This window comes from Cajanus cajan, chromosome 9 (assembly GCF_000230855.2).
Source record: "Cajanus cajan strain Asha chromosome 9, NIPB_CcT2T_4, whole genome shotgun sequence".
NCBI lineage: Eukaryota > Viridiplantae > Streptophyta > Magnoliopsida > Fabales > Fabaceae > Cajanus > Cajanus cajan.
The window spans coordinates 10,149,945-10,173,515 of record NC_138525.1 but is presented as its reverse complement, the minus strand read 5'-3'; the positions used below and the strand labels follow the sequence as shown (position 1 = coordinate 10,173,515).

Here is a 23,571-nt window from a genome sequence, read left to right as displayed (position 1 = left end):
TTTTTTTTTTCCAGATTTATAATTTCTTTTTAGTTTTTCAGTTTAAAATATATAGATTTTAAAAAAAAATTATAATCAAATTTTAAATAATTAATTTAGTTATTATTTTAAATTTAGATTATAAAAATGTATTTAAAATTAAATTTAAAGAATACAATTAAATAAAATTAATTTTAAATAGAATATTTAAAAAAAATATTATGATAAATGACAGATAAAAATAAATTGAGATGAATAAGTTGAAATAAAAACAAAATACAGTAAAATACATTTTTGAAAGGAACAAACTTTCCAACCCCAAGGAACATGTAATGCATACAACAGTAAAATAAGAACACGTAAATCATACACTCCACGATTAAAGGGCAAACTTTTAATACGAAACAAAACTCATATTGGCAAAAGAATTTTTAAAAAAAATGGAGAAAAAGAAAGAGGGTAAATAATAATAAATAGAAAAAATATAAAGTAAGAATAAGAAGAAGACTGCAATAGTAAGAGTTGTAAAACACACAATGATTAGAGGAGTAAAAGTAGAAGACAAGATGAAGAATAAAAAAAATGAAAAAAAAAGAAGACAAAACCAAGAAGAAGAAAAAATCTGAAAAGAAGACAAAAGAATGGAGAAGAAGCCATGGAAAGCCATGAAAACAAAAAATCCATACCTCGTAAGCCTTCAAGTGTGAAAAGTTGAAGGGTATTACCGAGAGAGTGACAAGAAACGGAAAAGGTGTGAAGAATAAAAAACAAAATGAAAAACCATGCAGCAGTTATGGAAGTAAAAAAAAAAAAAAAAACCAATCATAGCCTCAACAGAAAATTTTTTAGAAAACAAATAAATAAACATTATTTTAACAGTGTAGTTATTACTATATAAAAAGTAGTGTAATCACTCCTATAGAAAGAGGCTACATTTTAATCTCCTATAGTGTAATCACTCTTATAGTTAATAATTATTTTATTATTTATTTTTATTCTAAAAATTTAACTAAATTATTTTATTTACAATTAATAAAAAAATTTAAAATAACTTAAAATTTAAAACTGAAAAACTAAGAGAATAAAATTACAAATCTGAAAAATAAAAATAAAAATAAAAATATAAACAAAACAAAAACCAAAAAATGAAAAAATAAAATTAAAAAAAAATAAAAATAAAAAAAGGCCTTTGAGAAATCGGTTACTGGATAACCGATTTCTCAAAGGAATTTTTTTAAAATTTTGGAAAAATTCCTTTGAGAAATCGGTTACCCAGTAACCGATTTCTCACCTAAAACACTAAATAGTATATTTAGATAAATATATTTGAGTTTAGGTTATTTAAATAAATATAATAAAAAACAGTATATTAAAAAAAAAAAGTCGCATAGATGTGAGAATTTTAGAAGAATAAAGTTCTACATTGTTTGAAATTAATAAAACATAAATGTTTATATATTAAAGTATATTTTACACTTTCAAGGAGAAAAGTGAGAAGTGGTTTTTTTTTTATAAGAATTTTTGAATTCTTCTTCTTATTTTTCGCATGGCTCTCGAGCTCCTCATGCCTATATGTAGATGTTTTACACACCTCTTATACTTTGTTCAGTATTTCATATAAACATGTTTGAGTTGCCATTTTTTCAGCAGTTCAAACTTGTAATTTTTACTTATAAAAAAAGATAAAAATTAAATTATTAATACTTTAATTACTCAGTTAACACTAACGTATGCATACTATGATGTTCACATATTAGAGCGAATAATGTGAAAGGCTTAACGATATTAGTTAGAATATATACACTAGCAGTGATTGAGAATGGCAGGAGAACATAAAACCAAAGTGAAAAATGGAGATCGTTCCCCACAATGAATATAAAACACATTAAGAAATCAATATATCAAAAATGGAACCAATTTTGAACAAGGAACTTCTGATAAATTATTTTTCAGGGCCATACTTATACAAGTGTGGCATTGCATTGCCACCGTTATTGCCTATAGACATTTACCAAGTCTCCATCTGGTCAAGGAGGCTAGGCATATGGTACATGAACAATGTTGCTCTGCTCAATTATTTATACTAGTACCCCTACACTCTTTCCTTTATAATATAAAAGGAAGATATATCAAAAAGGTAGGTATAAGCCATGTAAATATTGGGAATGTGAAAATATCATTGTTGTTGATATGCATATATAGTGGAGAAGATTTATAAGTGAAGTGAACTTCTTTCATATTTGTGTTAATTAATCAAATCGAACTCAAGGTCATGGCCGTTAGGTGAAGAGGTTATTGAGATTCAACATTCTGAATGATTGGAACTTGTCTATTATGGCATGGTTATCACTAGGGTTGTGCATGCAACGAAGGAAAAGTTCACAATGGCAACAAACTAACTAAAAATTAAGAAAAAAATAAAATGGCCCATGCAGGTCTCGAACCTGCGACCTTCGCGTTATTAGCACGACGCTCTAACCAACTGAGCTAATAGGCCAGTTGATTTTTCGTATATTCAATATAAAATTGTTTTTTTTCTAATATTTTCCACACAAAGATACATCAATTATACCACTGGATTATCATTTTCGACGGTGTTCGTGAAGCACCTTTGTCAATGTAAACTGCCATTTCAGTAAATCAAGACATGGTAAGATGTTCTCCAACATCCATGTAAGTTCTCGAATGCATTCTTTTCTTATTACTATGTATTTATTTTATTTATGATGCTTTTGTTTTGGTCCCCCTAAGCTTTCGCAGATGGCAGAGGGAGAAAATTAACCATTATTCTTTAAATCTGCCAACAACTTGCACAAAGTAATAGAATGATACTTTAAAGAGTATTATTTAAATCAAACAAACTGGGTAGTTATAATGGTAGCTCCTACTGTTTGTTGACTCGGTTGTCTAAATAAATCTTTTTAAAACCTTCCCTTTTGCATTTACCTTATTATGTTATACTGGATTGTAATATTAAAATTATATAGCTTTTAAATATTAAACCATAAATGACTTTTCATGTAGTATGTTTGTTATTTAATTGAAACATACAACTAAATACAAATTGTGCTTTTCCATTTTTTGCGGTCCTCTTCATCCATTTTTCTACATAAACTTATATGGCGGCGAATTTATGTCTTCATTATAGAAGATAACTTTCTTGAAGGAGGAACCATAGATCTAGCATAAGCATTTGGCAAGGAAAGTAACTTCTTGGCTTTGCTCACATAAGCCCTTCTTGTGAAATTGTTGTAATCATTAGCTTCTATCTCATCCAATATCTGTCGATACAATAGCAAGGAGGCCCATACCTGCAACAACATCAACACCCTTTAGTGTTGTGAAAGTCAAATAATGGATACAATCATTAATTAGCCTTAGCCAATGGCTTGACCCTTTTTCCATTTGAGCTCAAGGGTCCATGCCGGTTTTAGAATTACCATAATCTTTCTAGGAACACGTGTATTCTTACTTTAAGCACAAAAGGGTAGCCCTCAAAAAATTGCTTACCAGCACTGAGGTGTTGAACATTAGAAAAATCTTATTCCACATTCAACATTACATTGTTATTATAATGCCAAATCAAAAGTTAGTTACAATGATGTCACTCCATTAGACGATACTATAACTCAAATGCAGACACGTAAGAGCATATTCAATAAATAACTTTTGTTGACACTGATTACAAAGCCTTGTCTGTTGGATTAAAATTCTTTAATTTAAATGTGTCACCGCGTATCAATTATTTTGACTCAAATAATCAATGTTTCATTAAGCTTCCCCAGGCCCACCCCCACTGATTCTGAAAAGGCTTTGCAAGTGTGTTCACATTAAAATTTCAAGCACAGAAAAGGTTTTATAATGATAAAAGTTGGAATTTCTTACCGGCCATCTGCTAGCTTCATTAAGCTCCGTTACTCCCTTTTCTGCCTCGTCAAAAAACGTTCTTGCCCTTTTAATTTGGTTCTTCATGAAGTTCCTCCACTTATCTGTCACCTTACCAGCAAATATGTCATCATCTGAAAGTCCTGCTTGAGCCAACTCATCTTGTGGTAGATAAACTCTTCCTCTACTAGCACTGTTCCAAATCGAGCATGTGATAAGAAGGATGGAACCAAATTCAAATGCAGGTTCTTGAAATGAGCATCAGAAAAAACCAACATGGTATTTTTATTCCATTAGAATCTCGTAAGAGTGAAACAAAACCCAGTACCTAACACTACTACTTACACACACACACATATAGAGAGAGAGATATCCTTGAACCATATTTTGATATCAATTCTACTGTTATTTTTCATTTTCAGCGCACTATGTTTTGTTTTCTCAAGCCAATCAAGCGAGACATCAAACAACCAGGAAATCCTAACAAATCAAATAGAACCATATTTAAGTATTTCGGACCTCAGACAGAATAAAGACACCTTACAACCCAAACCAAACGTGGGATGAAAGGTTATTAATGTGTTAACAATAAAATATATCCATCTATTAGTTTTCCCAAGTTCACAACAAGTGGTAACAAAAAGACTCACTGAACTAGCACATTAATAAAAAAGTACTGCAATTTATATGCATCTCAAGTTTCTTTTTTGATAAGACGATGCAATCCAGATCCTGTGTCTCAATGATGTGATATGCATTTCATAGTCTTCTGGAATCATGTTAAATATTGGCTTGAAATAATGGACAATACCACTGGTGATAATGAAAAAGTAAACCTCTCATTCTACAAGTAATTTTTTCATAAGATATCTGACAACATAAAGAAACATCAATAGCTATGAACTTACTCCTCTCCAACATCTCTGAGTATGTTGGTTAGCTGATTTGCAATTCCCAGGGCCAAGGCAGCATTGTAGACACTCTCTGTTGTGGCTTGTGAATCTAGTGAAATACCCATGATTGGAACACTCATTAAACCTACTGTCCCAGCAACATAGTAACAGTAGAGATATAGTTCATCAAAGTTTTTGTATCTCGACTTCTTAAGATCCATTCTCATTCCTTCTATCATATCTTTAAATGGCTGCAAGGACACAAATATAAGATTTGAAAAATAAGCCCTCCAACATTGAAGATGGGTATATCAAATTCATGAGCTTGTTGCTGTAACCTGTAAGTGATGAAATATAATTGAAACATTCACAAAATTGAGTTGGGGCACAAGAAGAACCTTGACAGTTAACAAGATTTTTAAAGAAAAGACAAGCAATGATTATTTTCAGTTCGGTGTGTTTTCATATTAAAAGGGTCAGGCATGGCATATTACATGTGCAAAATGCAAACCATATTAAATCATTTCCCAATTGTCTTCGGATTGAATTTTGTTATGAAATTCAATTAAGAATCGAACAGATTAGATTATAAGGAGTTTTTTTTTACAACAGTTTTATGAGGAGTTAAGAACTCTGATTTGGACAATATACAAGAAAATTTAGGACAGACTGCAGATTTTCCACTCTGTTCCCCTTAAAGATGTGATTTGCACTAATGAAAGATTCAGAGCAAGTAGTGGTCAGTCCTATCAAAGACTAATTAAAATGAAGGAAAGCTCTGAAGTGATAATAATAATAATAATAATAATAATAATAATAATAATAATAGTAATAATAATAATAATAGTAATAATAGTAATAATAGTAATAATAGTAATAATAGTAATAATAGTAATAATAGTAATAATAATAATAATAATAATAATAATAATAATAATAATATAATAATAATAATACAAAGGAAAATATGTATTATTAGAAAGTAATGAGAAGATGCAGCATTAAAAGATCCTTCAATTTCAAGCGTGTGTAAAGATTAGCGATGAATTTCCAGGCTCCAGCCAATATCTTATTTGATCAAGAAAATGGATCCCTACCTGGATATCAACAGGAAATTTGGAAACTGTGTCGGATAAAGCAGCATCAAACATGTCAAATGGACGACCTTGGAAAACTTCTTCCAATCTTGATTCCCACCTATCCAAAGCAGTTGGTGTAATTTGTGAAGCATTTGGGCCATCCACAAGTTCATCTGTTCTCCTACACCACACTGAAAAACAGGGAGAAATATAAGGCATTTGAGATCTGATCAGTTAAATTGATCTTACTTGATATAGCAGAGGCTTGCAAAACCAGCTGACAAAATATATGTAATACAGGACAATATAAAGCATAACCAGATTTTCTTCAATAATGAATCCTTAAGCATTCCCACAGCTCGCCCTTATCTTTAAAACTTTGGTTACCGAAATGGACATCAAAGATTTTGAAAGCTGGAAACATCTAACAATCTAAACATTTGATAAGAAATTAGGATAGAACCATTTTTTTCCAAATTTATCATGCAGAGGTGAAAGCTTAATAATTGATTGCTTAGTTCAGAAGTTTGTCAATTTATATTGTACAATAAGAGGATTAAGTTCTCATTTACATATTTGGTCGGATACATTTTCATCCGATGATTAAGTTTTTTTTTTTTTCATTAGAGAATGGACATTGCTACAAGTTCCTTTTTACGTCTAGAAGGAACAAAGAGTCAAAGACAGATTTTTCAATGTTGGAGGATTCATTCAAACCTCTATGAAATTGGATTAAATGTTAATTGGAAAGAAAGATTTTCAAGCCTGGAGATCCCTATGTCAAAACTGGTCCACTGGTTGTACTTGCTTTGAACATAAAGTCATAAACTACTGTACTGAAAGTCAAAAACAGATTTTATGCAAATATATATCAAGTCAATATGCGTTTTGCAGACCAAAACTTCGCTTCTTATTCATTTAATTCCTGAGTTAAATACTATTATACTAAATTAAATATGGTGTTCGTACCCTAACTGTGTAGTCAAACCATCAAGAGCATTGTAAAAGTAAAACCAATAAATTCTGTTGTTACATAACTCTCAATTCAAGAACAGCTCATGAAATGTCTTCTTAAAGTATTTGCTTCTTGTTATTACTGTAAAAGTTTTACAGTAGATTCCTTTTGCAATCCAGTTATGTTTCAATTGCTAATCAAAATGAAAAACAAAATTGTGAACATAAAATGATGAAAAGAAAATAGTCTAGAGAGAGAAAAAGATATCCTAACCAAAGGAGCACGATCACTCACCATATATTGCCCAGATAGCTCTTCGTCTTTCAGGAGTCATTAGGAGAGTACCTGAAAGACAAAATCCCATGTAAATTACACTCAAACCATGCATAAACCCAAATGTAATTTAAGTTAACATCCTCACATGAAGGAAGGATAAGAGAAAGCTAACCCAGGTAAAATGTTTTAGCATATTCTGCACAAACTTCTCCACAACGGTCATAAGCTTCATTCAACAGGCTCAAATTCCCAGGCAGAGCAATATCTGGTTTTGCATCAATTTCACCCGGAGAGCTCAGCTTCCTCTTAACCAAAGATGCCTGCTTCAGCACTACATCATAGACCTTCTGCTCTGATGAAACAGCCACTTCTCCTGCCGCTGGGTTTGCAAGCACGTTCGCTAGGAGAGAGAAGTTGCCAGCACTTTCTAAGCCAGACTGACCAACACATGCATACTTCATATCTGTACTCAAAGTGCAAAATCTGCAACTCTTCTTCCTATCCTTCTTCGCTCTAATTGACCCAAAATCATGGGACATGACCTTCGAAGAATGTAAGAACTTTACATGTCGGTTAGAATCAAGTAACCCGGTGGAATGGGAAGCCTCTATACCAGGGGAGGAAACAACCCATAGTAATGTCACAGACATGACTAAACTCTTGTCTTGTGTTCTCAAAACCTGCTTGTTAAGCTTATTCCTTTCCTTCTCGACTTATCAATCCTTCAGAGAACCACTACACTGAAACCACTGGTAAATCACGCAAAACAATTGCCTTGAATCCAATAAAAGCCTCGGAAACAACACTTCCAACAACTGCAAACCTTGTTGTACCAAAGCCACCTGCGATTAAACCAAAACAAGCACATATTCAGCATTACAACAACATCAACCCAAAATGAAAGGAAAACAAAAACAAAAGAACCATTTTCACCAAACACAACAAGAACTCACCTAATGGAGATCAAAATCCAAACAACAACACCCCCCTCTAAAGAGTTGCAATTGTCACAAGCAGTGTTTGCCACGAGTTTTCATTCATTCAAACAGCAAGCAGCACTAAACTATGAAGTTGGCTAAACCTATCTAACTACGTGCTGTACCTTCCCTTCCCTAACCTACACGAAAATCCAAGCACTAAGATGAATAGCATGTGCGAAATAGACAAAATAAAAAATAAAAAAAGATGCACACAACACACACCTGTTGGGTGGTGGTTCTGTGACCCACTCAGAAGAGGCTGCATACGGTTGAAGGCATCAACATCATGGGAGGAGCAAAAACTAACATCGGCCACTAAGAGCAATTTCTTTCCCTCACAACGTGACCCACCAAACTCTCTCCACTCTTCCACACTTTTTTATTTAAAAGAATGTCACCTTTTTGTATCGCTAATTCTCTCTACATCAGTTGCGGCATTTGAGGCCACTCTCTTGACACACCATTGTCTGCTTCTCAGTTCACACGCTTTGGACCCTTCTGTATTGTCCAAGTTCAACGTTAGCTGCTCCCAAATGGATCGGGTTGGCTTCGGGTTTACCCATAACCGTATCCGAATTTTTCTTTCTCTTCGCTTTTACGTAATGTAAGTGTCTTTGGATTTCCGTCTTTTTTGAGGTTTTTTATTATTATAGATTATAGGTAATAAATTTTTTTGAATTTTTCTCCTCTAAAGGTTTTTATTTAATGAATTATATTTCCCACATGAGATACTTGATTTATTAAGTGATTTTTACTATTAAATGCATTAATTACTTTTAAATTTTATCATAAATTTAAGTATATTATACCAACTTGTATTTTATTGTAATCAAATATATTTAATGAGTTCTTTATTTTTATTATCTATGTTTCAAAATTTGTATTAAATTTGATTAGTATTATTATAGTAATACAAATTATTATAGTCATGAACAAGTAGAACCTCTCAAATAAAAATGTGTGATCACAAACTTATAAAATGTATGTTTGATAAGAACGAAAAGAAAAGTTTATACTTTATGTTCCAAACTTAGATTATTTATTTTGAAATCCAATAGTTTTTCTCTTATCAGAACAATTATATATATATATAATATTATATGTTAATGATTTTCAATAATAATGAAGAAAAAAAACTAGTTTCCAATTTTATTAGTTGAAAACATTTATGTTTTTCTAAACCACCTATAATATCATTTTAAATATTAATATGCATTGTATCATGAAAGAATTGGTAGTTATATAAGGTATTAACTCCTAAATTTTAACTTTGTTATTATTGTAACTTACGAATATAAAAAAAATATCTACAATAATAATCAATTTCTTAAATATGATGACAAAAAATTGATTTTTTATGGTGTAGAAATACATATGAAAAATTAGAGAAACTTTATTTTATGTTTTAGAATATTAAACATGATATTAAAAATATAATAACCGGTTTAAATTTTTTAAAAAATTAAATGAAAATTTTCCCGAAAAATATACTAGTTTGAATTTAAATACTTTTATTTTTTAAAATAAAATTGATTTAATTAAATTATTTTTCTGGTAAATTAGATGGTAGATATAGTGGTTAAAAGTTGGTTTTTAGATAAGCATGGAACCGATCCGAACCCGGTAAAGTGGATCGGACAGAACCCAAAAATGACGGCAGGAACGTAAAGTGCGCATGAAAAAGCGAAATCCAGCGAGGACAACACGTGGATGAAATCACCCAATCACCAAAGGATAACCTTATCGTATGCCACAAAGCGGTGCATAAACGGTGAGGTTGGGACTGCCACGTGGCGCTCTCTCATTGATCCCAGCAACTGATACACTGATTACGCCCGATCACGGGATTGGTTCGGCGTAAGAATGTGGGGCCCACGGGTTGCCAATTATAGAGTTATTTGCTCTTTTCTATTCCTAAACCGGGCTCAGTGGGGCCCAGTGGGCCTTTGTCGGTTCGCATGGTACCCTACATAGTGGAATATGAATTTCTCAAAATAAATGCCAACACCACACGTTCACTCCAATTCTATTTGACACGTAGTCAATTTGCACCTTGTGTGGATCTCATCGCATTGGATTATTATGATTACTATCATTATTTCACTATTTCACAGAGGACGCACTTTTCAGTTTACTGGTCTTGATGCAGATCCCATGACACCTGGCACTGGTGTTAACGGTTAATACTTAGTAATAACTACTACTTCTCTGGTAGGGTCAAATTAAACTTTAAACAACTTGGTATTTTAAGAATATTCGAATTAATTAATCAACCTAATCTTGAACCATAGTGGGAAGCGTTTTTGACTCAGATCTCATTATCCATTATTTAATGGAAAAGGGTAGGTAAAAGCTTAGAGTGTTCAGCATTCAGATTTGGGATTAGTCATTACTAATTAAATAGTCAAAACTGAGGAGGAATCCAAACTTGTATTTAGAGAGACAGAGAGAGAGAGAGAGGATAAAAAGGTGTGTCAAAACATGTCTACATCTGAAGAAAGAGATGCTGTTGGGGTACGTATGGTAGGTTAGCATGGTTATATTTTTGATATCTCCCTAATTGGTTGGTCTTTTTGTCACTTCCAAATACTATATGTAGATTAGATTGGCATCTCCTTTTCATGGGAAGTGTGCTACACATGAGACCCGTCAAACTAGTTTATAAACAAGTCAATAATTACAAATAAAAAAAACTAATCAATAATTAGTAAATTATCAAAGTGATTTATCGAACATAATTATGAATGATAGATTAATCTTTAAAATAAGTTATATTAAATCAATTTAATATAATTTATAGATTTACGTAGTGATTACATACTTTATATTTATACATTATAAAAATAATTTTTTAAAAAAATATGCTTATTTTTTCTGCTGATGATAATTTTTTGAGTCAATAACAATTATATATTATTGTAAAGATTGATCTTTGGTTAAATGCCATAAAAATACGATAAAAAAATATATTATTTTAATTATAACACTATTAGTTTAGTTTTTAAATTTGATTTAACGCAATCCAGTGTAAAACCATTTTGAATTGGATTAATTTTAATTTTGTAAAGAATAAATAAGTCTTAAAATTCACAATAGAAATATAATAAAAAGATATAACTCAATTTGAAAAAAATAGATTATTTGGTAAGAGAGTTTATTTTATGAACTTATAATTTATTTTCATAAATTAATTAAAGTAATTTATATCTTACAAACTCTAATAGTCTTTTATTCTCTTTCTTTTTTTTTTTATCATCATTATTTTACTTGTAATATTTTTTTATCCTTTTAATTTACATTTCATTATACTTACATCTTATTCTCTTATTATCATTATCAAATAAAATACATATATCATTTTATATTAATCAGCTAACGTATAAGTTAATATTAGCAAATTTTTCAATTCAATTAATTAATATATAAGCTTATAGTTTTTTTTAGCTTTGAACTTATAATTTGTAAGTTTTTAACTAACTTAAAAGCTTTTTTTTTTTTGGAAAAAAAAAACAAAGATGTCTTACTTATTGTTTCCCTTAATTCCATTTCATAAGTAAATATATAGCTTGGTTCCATTTATTTCACTTGTATTTTGTTTCTGTTTATATGGATTATTAGTTTTATTGTATAATAATTCCTTTTTCCATTTAGACCATTATAGAATTATATCATGTTTGGTCCTATTTGTATCAAATTTTAGCATTTTGATATTTGTTTGTTAGCATTTGTTTTAATGTGTAAAACATTCAATAGAGAGGAGGTGAGCAATGGAATCAATTCTGGCAATGAAGTAAGTGTTACACACTAGCTAGGATACGTTTAGGATGATTCAATTATGCCTAGCTAGCCTGTAAATGCTAGAAACCTAACTTGTCTACACCAAGCCAACATATAGGACAGTTGATTCTGCCTAACATGCGTCTGCATACAGTAGATGCCTGTATATCCTACAACACCTAAGTACACATTCTAAACTTGTCAATATTTGTCATTGCCTAATTTTTGGGGGGAATCTTTTGGCTTTTTAATAATTACAAGAAAATCCTCCTATTCTCTCTATTTTGGAGTTGAATTTTATAATAATTATCTAAAAAGTCATGTAAATCATAATTTTTAATTGATTAACTGTGTAAAAAAAAAATTACGTTGACAATATATTACCATTAAATCCTTTTAAATATTATTATTATTCATTTTATACTTTTTTTAAATCTTTAATATGTAGAAACAAATAAATACAAATTCATTAAAAAAAATGTATACATATAAATAATAATAATAAATTAAAGGAATAAATATTTGAAAAGTTAATAAACTTTTACTCTCGTTTAAATTATTATAAATATCGTAATTTATCACATAATTTGCTATATATTTTTATATATTATTAATTTAAAATTTAACATGTATCCATTACTTAACTTTATTATTATTTTTTATCAAGATAAATTAATAATTAATTATGGATAAAAGTTATTTTCATCCTTATAAAATTTTTAAAGTTCACTTTCGGTTCTTCAAACTTTTTTATGTACTAAATTAGTCCTTTTAAAATTATAGCATGTAAAAAAAATATTATTCTTCCTAAAATTTGTATAAGTATAGTAATTTGTAACATAATTTTTTATATATATTTTTATTTATTTTGAATTTAAATTTTAACAATTATTCATCACTTAACTTTATTGTTTTTTTTTATAAAGGTAACTTAGTAATTAACTTATAGATAAAAGTTATTTTTAATCCTTCAATATTATTTCAAAGTTACTTTAAATTTTTTAAACTTTTAAAATTAAATTAGTTTCTATAAAATTATAATATATTAAGGCTAACCTTTTTTATAATTCTATTAGTGGCGATGTGTTATATGACAAACAAAAATACATGTAATGAATAAAAATTTATTTTTCTTCCTTCTAAAAATTATATACTAGTAAATAAGATAATATATATATATATATATAATTATATATACTGTCCAACTCAAAAAAGGAATTAACATATCCTAGTATTACATTGACTAATTTAGTGCAAGAAAATAGTGGAGGACCAAAAGTAAATTTTAAAAGTTTGAATAGGACTACATAAATTTTTTCTATTTGTCATTTTCATTTGTCACATGTTAATAATGGAGTTAAAAAAAATATCAGATTCAATATATTATAATTTTATTGGAATTAATCTAATATATAAAAGATTAAAATTCTAAAAATGAATTTAAAATTTTTAGATAGCATTTGATTAGAGGAAAGAAAAAATATTTTTAAAATCTTTTTTTGTTTGATTCAATTTATAGGAAGGGAGTGGAAAAAGAATTCCTCATAATCCAAGTTTGACTTCCATTCAATATTAGAGGCATTTGGAGGAGAGGGGAGAGATTTTAAAATATTTTTAGTATAATATTAAAAAATATTTTTATTTATGTTATCAAATTTTAAATTATAAAAATAAAAAAATAGATTGCTTTTTAAAATCTCTTTCTTCTCCTCGTGAATTAAATGAGAAAAAATTATCTTTCATTTCCTTCTCTTAACCAAATATTTTTTTTTATTCCTTCCTTTACCTTCCTTCTATTAAATTTTTATTCCTTCCTTTACCTTCCTTCTATTAAATTTCCTCTTTCTCCCTCTTCCTCTTTCTCATTGAACTAAATAGACCCCAAAAGTAACTTTTACCTTAACTAATTATTAGAATTAAAAATAATAAATAAATTAAAGGAATTATCATTAATTTACATTTAAATATTTTTATATATTTTTTATTATATTTTAATGACTATTACTACTAATTAAATAAGTTAAATAATAGATATTAATGATATTTTAATGATTATTATTTTTTGTGTTTATATGGTGTTAATTTAAATTTAATTATCTTTTAATGACTACAACTAAGAATCAAATAATTTAAATAATATGTATTTAATGATGTTTTAATAACTATTACTTTTTATGTATATTTAGTACTCCCTTGTCTTAAAATCACTATAATTTTAACATTTGAAAAAATAAATCAAAATAAATTATGTATTTTACTTTTTAATACAATATTAATTATTATTTTTTAATAATTCGTTCTTTATAAATTATTCAACTATCACAATTAAAAATATCTTAAAAGATAAGATATTTTAGTAAGATATTTTACTATGCATTGTAAAATCCAAATATACATGTATATGTGCACCTGTTTGTAAATGAGGTAACTTTAATATTATTTTCAATTAGGAAAAATTAATAAATATTAATGAGATTTTAATGCCTACTATTTTTTTTGTACTTGTAGTATACATCCTAAGTCTTATGTGAATTTCCAAACATCCTATCTTTTTTATTAGAAAATAAAAAATAATAATAAAGTATATTTTATTTTAGTAGGCTTAAACTCTTTATTAGTTTGGATTTATAAAATAAAGTAAAGTTTTTAATTAAAATAAAATTGTTTTAGAAAAAAAAATGAACCAGGTTGAGTAATCATGATCTAACAAGTTAAGTGAAGGGTTTTGGGCTTTTAGAAGCCCAACCCAAAGCTTAACTTAACAAAAGGTGTGAAGTCATAATACACGCTTCAACTTATGTTTTTTTGGTTTCTATCTTGGAACAGAGAACTATAGAGGGACATCACTTAGGTAGTGTTTGTTTCGGGTGATGTACTGTTTACAAGCAACGAAAGGCGAGGAAAGTTGGCGTTTGTTTCCGGTAATTTGCGACGAAGGAAAGGCGAAGAAAAGGGAGGAGAAGCATTGTTCTTGTCCTCGCACGAGAGGGAAGAAAGGAGGTGAAAGACACGTAAGATTTTTGAAAAACCAAAAATTCTCCTGTACATGCATGCATACTGTGCCATGTAGCAGAGGAATCTTTGTTACGGACCTTCCTGTATCGTTGTGTCATGCATGCATACTGTGACTCAGGAATCTCTGCTATTGTTGACTGCATTATTGAAGGAGGTTTGTCGTTGAGTGGGCACACCGCGTTTGAAATAATATTAAAAGGAGGTTTGTCTTCACAGATTTCTCCACGGGCTGTGCGTGTTGCTGCTTGACGTTCTCAACGGGCTTGTGCGTGGCTGGTGTGTGGCTGGTTCGTGTTGGTGAGTGGCTGGTTCGTGTTGGTGAGTGATTGTGTAGAAGGAGCTCCTCCATTGAAGTAAGTTTCATTCCATTTGGTATATACGAAGAAGGATAATCGATTATGGTTGGCCACATAATCGATTATGGCCTTGTATAATCGATTATGGGTGAAGCATAATCGATTATGCAAGGCCATAATCGATTATGTCACCAAGCATAATCGATTATCCTTCTCCATTTTCGGTTATTTTGCTACTCTGTCTTTATTATATTCTTCCTCCATCATAGTTGTTCTTCTTAGCTGCTTCCAATACATGATGTCAGCCCCGACTTGGTGGGGTCTTTAATTTGAGCAAAGAATTTTTCCGAATAAGACATAAGATACCAGTGTTGAAAATAGCTTTTGCTATTTACCATTGTCAGCATATGCCAGTACTGAATAGGCTAGCATATTTAGTTTTGCATTCTATTTAATCATCGAACGTATTACACCGTTTTTTTTTAATTTTTATTTTTATTTTTTTATAACTAATGTATCATACATCTTAAACGCAGACCTTTTTTTTCTTCTTATTTATATTCCAAAAGTAAATGTGCATATTACATGTGATAAAATGTTTATTCTAAATAATTAAATTTATAATAAATAAATATTTTAATGTATAAATTATATTATAAAAACATACATAATTAAATATATAGTTATATTTTAAAATTATGGTATAAAATTATTTTTAACTGAGTGTAGTTTTTTTTTTAATTTTTTTATAATAATATGATACTTGATAGAAAAGTTGGAGTTTTGGCTGAGAGGTTAGGTTGAGATGATTGATTGCCGTTGGTTATCCTTTTATGCAATGGCTAATTCATCACCACAAGTTTTGGTAAATGTGGATGGAAAATGGTTATACCAATTTTATATTTGAAAGTGGATAATTTCTTACATTAAAATAAATATAATTGCCCAATAAAAAATATACTAATTACAAGTCGTTTGATTCTTTTTAATAGTATTCATTTATAAACAAACTAAGATACATATTAAATTTTGTCGTTTTCCATAAAATGACTTTTAATGTTTCTTATTATGTTTCGTTTTATTTTTATTATGCAATAAATGCATATTAAATTTTTCCATTTTTGATAAACGACTTTAATGTTTCTTATTATTTTCCTCTCATTTTTATTTTATAATAAATGCATTTTAATTGTTAATGTGTGAATTAATTAAAAATAGATGAGATATGAGGATAATTATAACAATTATTATTCTCTTGAACTTTCAAAATGATATATAATTAAAAAAATTAGCAATAAAAAAATGAAAGGAGTAACATTTTAACAAAACTATATAAGATAAAATAGCAATTATTATTACAATTTAATTTAATTCAAATTAATTTAAACCCAAGATTTTGAGTATATTATCTTAACTCCTAATACTAGGTGATTTCAGATAAATATTTAATATTTAATATATATATATATATATAAATTAAATATTTATTTAATATATATATATAAATTAAATAATAATAATAAATATTAATATTTTTATGTTTTCACTTTGATATATATTAAAGTTCGGTTATGTATTTTTAGGGTTTATATTTTCATTTTTAATCAAATTTGATTAGAATAATAAATTTGTTATTTTGAAAAATATTCAGATGGCACGCGAAAATATCGATGTTGTTAGTTTAGACAATGAAGAAACGGATAATGATTTGGACTTAAATTTAATTACACAAATACAAAGTCAAATACAAATGCGAACCCAAGTAGGAGCAATGACAATCCTTTGTCTCGTAGCTTTTGGGTTAAATATGTTGTGTACCATACGTTGTCCCACAAGTAACATTAGGGACTTCATTTCTCAAAAAGAACGTCGTAGGAATGAGTTGATGTCATACCTTATTCACACCGAACAATGTCGTGACATTATTCGCATGGGACCTGCGACATTCATTAACTTATGTGAACGAGTAAGGGCAACTGGATTGGTCAAAGATGCCTTACGATCAACAGTGGAAGAACAAGTGGCTAAATTCCTCCATATTATCGGACACAACGTTAAAAATCGAAGTGTTTCATTTTTTTTTCCATCGATATGGGGAAACCGTTAGTCGACACTTTCATAATTTGTTGAATGCGGTCATTATGTTGGAGGGAGAAATGTTAGTTCAGCCATCAGGCAGCAATGTTCATCCTTATATCTTAAACAATAGTCGGTTTTACCCGTACTTTAAGGTAATTCAGTGCCAAACTAAAGTATTACATCACATAGACGTATTTGAATATTAAAAATAACGTATTACATCACATAGACGTATTTGAATATTAAAGCAAATATTTAAATTAATTTATTTTTAAATTAATTTTTTATAATTTTTTAGTTAAAATTTATATATTTATCTTTTAATTATAATAATTATAAACTTTTTTTTAACCTAAGGGCAAAATAGTCATCTTTCACAATTATCAATTAAAAAATTTATTTTTATCTATCACATCAATCAATTCATTCACAAACTTTCACAAACTTTCTCTACACTTTTCACTCACTTTCCCTTAATCCAAACAACCTCACTTTCCACTCACTTTCCCTTCAAATCCCTCCTTTTCCACTCCCCCTTTTCCATCTTCAAATCCAAACAAAGCCTTAGCGAGTAAGAGGTAGAGTCTGTAGAAGGGTAAGCTACACCAGAATTTGTGTTTTATGAGTCTGAATGTTCTACAGAAAAATACACATTTTGATATTAAAAAGTAAATATTTGTAAATATTTTTTTAACTCTAATTAAGTTAAATTCAATTGATTTTCAAACATACTTTCTATAATCATCATTTGAAATAAGAGGAGGATTGAGCCAAAATGGGTATAAATTTTCTATTTTATATGTCGACGAAACTTAAACTCGCAATGAATTGATTAAAAGTGGCAAAACATCTAATTTGGTCCCTTATAATAATTAATAGTTTCAATTTCGTCCTTTTATAATTTTTTGTTTCAATTTAGTCTCCAATAATTTAAAAAAATGTCAATGTGGGACTTTCCGTCCAAATTCCACAAACGACGTTAAATATGATGACGTGGATGTCATGTAGATGCATAGGTGGCATGCCTCCTCTCCCCTTTCTTTAATGATCTGGAACGGTCCGTTCTGAAACAAGAACGGTCCGTTTCGCTTGCATTCCTTATGTGTTAATTTTGCATCTGAAACGGGCCGTTCCAGATTAAAAAAAAACACACAAAAAATGCGAGCAGAACGGGCCGTTCTGATTTCAGAACGGGTCGTTTCAGATCCAAGAATTATTCTTAAATATCTTAGTTTTCTCTATATTAAAATTTTAATCGAGGTAAATTGTGAACCAAGATTGATTTTTTTTAAACTTTTTAATATAGAGTATCGTCTCAATTTGAAGGAATTTAATGGTATCTTTGGATTTCAAACCATAAGGAAAAAAAAATTCAAAATTATTTAATTCATACATGTTTTGAGGGATTGTAACAGGTCATACACAATGGGAGGTTGGTTAATGCAATTCATCTACATTCGTCATGCTGCCATTAAAATTATATATAAATTTATCGCATATACTATTTTAGGTCGTGGCGGCTCAGACGGTAAATTACACCTAATTGATTTATTGTTTATATGGGCAATAATGAAAAATAAGGATAAAAAGATCAACTCTGGTACATATTTTAATATTTGAATTTATGTTATGTTATGAATTTTTGTTTATATAAAAATATTTACTCTACAAATTAACTTATTGGTTTTTTTTAATCATTAAGAGAGATAAAAAAAGAAAGAAAAAAAAAAACGAGTGAAGTAATAAAATGAACTAGGTTGACATTCTCTGGGTTTTGAAAGAACTAGGTTAAGGTTTTTGTGAGAAGATGGATGAGGAACAACAAAACCTTGAAAGCTTCTTAACATGGGCATCAGAGCTTGGAATATCAGATTCAACAAGCAACAACCTATCTCAACACTCTCTTTCCTCGTGTTTGGGTTCTTCTCTTTCTGTCTCTCATTTTCCTCACTCTGGCGGGTACTCACAAATCCTTCGTATATTCCCTTACCATCATACTTGCTCATCGTAGTTAATAAATTTTTTGCATTGATTTATCGCACGAACAATTTCATTGCATTGTGATTATTTCCCTCTTACTCGTGACACGTGTTTTGTTGGGTAATTAATCAAAGCTGGTGATAATAATGTAAAAATTGATGCTTTTGACTTGTTTGTGTTAAATTTTTTTTTTTAACTCATTTTCTTGTATTATTATTTGGAGAATGCTGCAGTAGAGGTTTGGGTGCTGTGAGAGACCTTAGGAGGGGAGAAATTGTTCTCAGAGTTCCCAAATATGCTTTAATGACAAGAGAGAGTGTAATGGAAGATAAAAGGCTCTCTGTTGCCGTCAATAAGCACTCTGCTCTCTCCTCAGCTCAGGTTTCTTTCTTAACTGTGTTTGTTACTTAAGTGTGATGGTTCTGTTGTTGGTTTTGTTTATATTGATAAGTTGGAATTGTTGTTCCAGTAATTTAACTTTTGACAATATGCGCTGAAGCCATTAGTTTTTTATTATCTTTTGCTGGTTATTGGACCAAACTGAATAACTTTTGCTAAAATACCTGTATGTATGGTTGAACTTGGCTCTGAAAACACCTGTTTATTTGGATATGGTTTTATCGTTGTTATTCTGTGTCATTTCTTTTAATTGAATCTTTTATAATTCTAAGCTCTTGTGTTTTTGCAGATGTTGATTGTTTGCTTGTTGTATGAAATGGGTAAAGGGAAGACTTCAAGGTGGCATCCTTACCTCATGCATTTGCCACACACTTATGACGTACTAGCTATGTTTGGTGAATTTGAGAAACGTGCTTTGCAAGTTCAGTTTCTGTTAGACATTTTAGTTTATCTTGTATTCTTGTTAGGTTAGATTATAGCATCTTGGCTTATGATATTTATCCCCATTTCATTAGTACTTTGTTTAAGAATTTAGAAATCATCTTTATGATGTGGTCAGGTGGACGAGGCAATATGGGTCACGGAAAAAGCTACAGTAAAAGCCAGATCAGAGTGGAAAGAAGCTCATGCTTTGATGGAAGATCTCATGTTTAAGCCCCAGTTTTTAACATTTAAGGCTTGGATTTGGGCTGCTGCAACGGTTAGTCATTAGAAACCTGACCTTTAAAAGGAGAGGGGGGCAGGGGGATTATGCAGAAATTTTTTCTCAATTAATATTTTTTTAAAAAAAAAATTACCAAAAAAACATCTATTACACATTATTTATCCAAATAGACCTCTTTACTGTTCACACTCAGAATTTGGTTCCCGGAGAACCGAATTCTGAGCAGTGTTATTTATTTATTTATTTTTTTACTTTTTAGTTTCTGAGGAAGAGGAAAACTGGATTCAGAAATCAGAACGGCCCGTCCCAGATAAAAAATGTACACATGACAAATGGATCAGAACGGGCTGTTTTCCAGGGAGAACGGCCTGTTCTAGTTGCAAAATTGACACATTCCTAAGCTCAAAACAAAAAAATAAAAATAAAAATTTAAACACTACTCAAAATTCGGCTCCCCGAGAACCGAATTCTAAGCATAAAAAAATAAAAAATAAAAATAACAGTGTTTAGAATTCGGTTTCCCGGGAATCGAATTCTAAGTGTGAACAGTAAAGAGGTCTATTTGGGTAAATAATGTGTGCAGATGTTTTTTTGGTAATTTTTTATTTAAAGAATATTATTTGAGAAAAAAATTCGGATTATGCATGCTAAAAGTAGTGTATTTCTGAATATTCAATTTGGTTTTCTTGTATATACATGGACTGCAAACATTCTTAATTTTCTTAATTTTAATTTTGGTTAATAATACCAACAAAACTATTCCTTGCCTGAACCTGTACTTACATATATGAAATTGCAACAGACTAATTCTTACTTATCTATTTAAGTTGTGATACCTAAGTTAAATTATTTCAACAATGAAAAAACCAACATGTTTTATTGTATATTGATTAATACATTGGCTTATGTCTTCCTATACTTCATGGCATATTTATAATTATTTTCGTTGTCAGATCACTCTATCATTTAGATTTTAGTCACATTTAAACTTTAAAAAATGTAGATATCTTCTCGAACATTGCATATACCGTGGGATGAAGCTGGGTGTTTATGCCCTGTGGGTGACTTGTTTAATTATGATGCACCTGGAGAGGAGCCATCTGATGTTGAGGATTTAGAGCATTTGCTATCTAACACTTCCATCCCTGATTCTATCAAATTGAATGTAGACAACGATATAATGGCAGAGGCAGAACAGCTTGATCCTCATTCTCAGAGATTAACAGATGGTGGGTTTGAGGAGGATATGAATGCATATTGTTTTTATGCCAGGGCACATTACAAGAAAGGAGATCAGGTATTATACAATTTTTTGAAATTTTAAATGATCTGTTTGCTTTCCACTTTTATCTTTATTTTCTATTTTTTTCAATATTTTTTTGACTGAACTGTTTTTTGTTGGCCTAATAACTTATTTGAATGACACTGTTAGCACTTGTTTCTAAACCTGAGCAACGCATTAAATAAAATTCAAGTTGACTGATTGTATTTTAGGCTGTAAGCAGGTACCGAGTAACTCCATTTTCTGTCTTTGTATTATTTGTCCTTGACTCAAATTTATTATGTAGATACAAAATGATATGGCTGTACCTATTTGACTATGATTACTAATTACCTTTTTTTTACCAGGTTCTATTATGCTATGGAACTTACACAAATTTGGAGCTTCTTGAACACTATGGGTTTCTCCTACAAGAAAATCCAAATGACAAAGTTTTTATCCCTTTGGAACCTGCTGTATATTCTTCAACTTCATGGTCCAAGGAATCACTCTATATCCATCATAATGGGAAGCCTTCCTTTGCATTACTAACTGCATTGCGGTTGTGGGCAACCCCTCAAAACAAGAGGAGGTCTGTTGGACATCTTGTGTATTCTGGTTCTCAACTGTCTGAAGACAATGAAATTTTCATCATGAAATGGCTGTCAAAAACTTGTGATGCTGTGTTAAAGAATCTGCCAACATCTATTGAGGAAGACTCCTTGCTCCTTAATGCAATGAATAGCAGTGAAGATTTTTTTACTTTCATGGAGATCACAGAGTTTATGTCTTCTAAGGATGAGATTTATACCTTCTTAGAAGCACATAACATAAAGGATGCACATAGTTTTACTGACATAATTTTAACAAGAAAAGCAAGAAGGTCCATGGACAGGTGGAAATTAGCCCTCCAATGGAGGTTCAAGTATAAGAAAGTCCTTGTTGATTGTATCTCTTATTGCAATGAAATACTGAATTCTTTTATGAAATAATGGTTTCATGGACTGCCTGCAGTGTAGTTAAGGTTTTTTCCCCCTTTCTTTAGATAGTAGTTTCTTATTGATCGAAAGAAGGAAGTGAACGGATATTATATTACCAGAAATGGGTGAAATAGGAAAGTTAAGCTTTTTTTTTTTTTTTTTACAAAAAGTTCAGTTAGTTGAATTCCAGGGGCTCATTAGCGTTAGGGTAGGCTTCAAGATTTTATGAGTACTAGTAGAGATACTTACAGATTGTTTAACAACATGGTCTTCACATTGATAGGAATCAAACTCATCTTTTTGGTATGAGTATGTTTGTTATCAATTGGATCTATCTTTGTTGACAGAAATGTTACCTTATGTAACACTAATGTGGATCTTTTACGGATCTGTTAACTTTATATTGATGACTTTAAAGAGGTGTTTAGATGATTATAAAGCAATTTTTCTGTTGATCTTATGTTGGCATCCAAATTCTGATGGGAACAGTTGCGTGATGAAATCCTAATTAATCCATACAGGCTACAAAATATGGACCAAGCTTGTTTTCGGTCATTAATTTTACACATTTGTCATTACGTCTCAATTTGCCAACCTATTTGAATTCATTAACGGTGCATGTAATTTTATTTGAACTTGGATTAAACTTGAATAAGTTATTGATGTAAATTCTTAGTGATTATGGTTGATTTATTAACGTATGATTAAACAAGTTCATAATGATTTTTTTTTAGGTGTATCAAATGATATTAATTGTTGTGTTTGAACAACAAATATGTGTAATCAATGTAGGCATTAATATTGATAACTAGTTGTGACATGTAAGTATGCTATCAATACGATTGTGAGTTGTGTATAAATTGATTGATGTGTTGTGACATTGTTACAATTGATGTGTATGAATCTTATAAGAGCGAAGATTAACCATGATATGAATATGAAACGAAGGGAATTAATGTATAATTTGTAGATATGTATTATTACAATGTGATAATGCATCAAGTCTTGTTTGATATGCATCATGTGTATACTTGTTTTGGATGAGTACGATATGAAATACACTGTTATGGAAG

At 29.8% G+C, this 23,571-nt stretch overlaps 2 protein-coding genes and 1 non-coding gene across 6 annotated transcripts; 1 reads left to right on the top strand and 2 right to left on the bottom strand.

The window, feature by feature from the left end:
- Positions 1-2,402: 2,402 nt before the first annotated feature.
- Positions 2,403-2,476, bottom strand: TRNAI-AAU (transfer RNA isoleucine (anticodon AAU)). The gene has a single exon. It is a non-coding gene; the product is annotated as a tRNA-Ile (tRNA).
- A 491-nt stretch (positions 2,477-2,967) lies between these two features.
- On the bottom strand, positions 2,968-8,516 carry PSY (PHYTOENE SYNTHASE). 2 transcript variants are annotated; one of them, XM_020378529.3, is made up of 8 exons: positions 8,270-8,516; positions 8,021-8,184; positions 7,240-7,909; positions 7,086-7,136; positions 5,855-6,027; positions 4,773-5,008; positions 3,865-4,057; positions 2,968-3,290 (listed from the first exon to the last, which is right to left on the bottom strand). In XM_020378529.3, the coding sequence occupies exons 3-8, from the start codon at positions 7,715-7,717 to the stop codon at positions 3,111-3,113; spliced, it is 1,311 nt and encodes a 436-aa protein (XP_020234118.2). In that variant the 5' UTR covers positions 7,718-7,909; positions 8,021-8,184; positions 8,270-8,516; the 3' UTR covers positions 2,968-3,110. The 2 variants fall into 2 exon arrangements, with proteins under 2 accessions (XP_020234118.2, XP_020234120.2); XM_020378531.3 differs by lacking the exon at positions 8,021-8,184.
- Positions 8,517-18,976: 10,460 nt separating this feature from the next.
- On the top strand, positions 18,977-22,536 carry SDG40 (SET domain group 40). 3 transcript variants are annotated; one of them, XM_020378538.3, is made up of 6 exons: positions 18,977-19,173; positions 19,428-19,575; positions 19,883-19,972; positions 20,153-20,293; positions 21,261-21,554; positions 21,887-22,536. In XM_020378538.3, the coding sequence occupies exons 1-6, from the start codon at positions 19,022-19,024 to the stop codon at positions 22,508-22,510; spliced, it is 1,449 nt and encodes a 482-aa protein (XP_020234127.1). In that variant the 5' UTR covers positions 18,977-19,021; the 3' UTR covers positions 22,511-22,536. The 3 variants fall into 3 exon arrangements, with proteins under 3 accessions (XP_020234127.1, XP_020234126.1, XP_029130364.1); XM_020378537.3 differs by having other exon boundaries at positions 18,978-19,173; positions 19,883-20,014; XM_029274531.2 differs by having other exon boundaries at positions 19,038-19,173; positions 19,418-19,575; positions 19,883-20,014.
- The last annotated feature ends 1,035 nt before the right edge of the window (positions 22,537-23,571 follow it).

Excerpts from the sequence above, each read along its gene's own strand:
- PSY (XM_020378529.3), bottom strand. The coding sequence starts at position 7,717 with ATGTCTGTGACATTACTATGGGTTGTTTCCTCCCCTGGTATAGAGGCT. Across the intron at positions 7,137-7,239 it reads TGCTAAAACATTTTACCTGG|GTACTCTCCTAATGACTCCT; the intron begins GTTAGCTTTCTC and ends TTTGTCTTTCAG. Across the intron at positions 5,009-5,854 it reads AATTTCCTGTTGATATCCAG|CCATTTAAAGATATGATAGA; the intron begins GTAGGGATCCAT and ends GTGTCCTTGCAG.
- SDG40 (XM_020378537.3), top strand. The coding sequence starts at position 19,022 with ATGGATGAGGAACAACAAAACCTTGAAAGCTTCTTAACATGGGCATCA. Across the intron at positions 20,015-20,152 it reads TTGAGAAACGTGCTTTGCAA|GTGGACGAGGCAATATGGGT; the intron begins GTTCAGTTTCTG and ends TGATGTGGTCAG. Across the intron at positions 20,294-21,260 it reads GGATTTGGGCTGCTGCAACG|ATATCTTCTCGAACATTGCA; the intron begins GTTAGTCATTAG and ends TAAAAAATGTAG.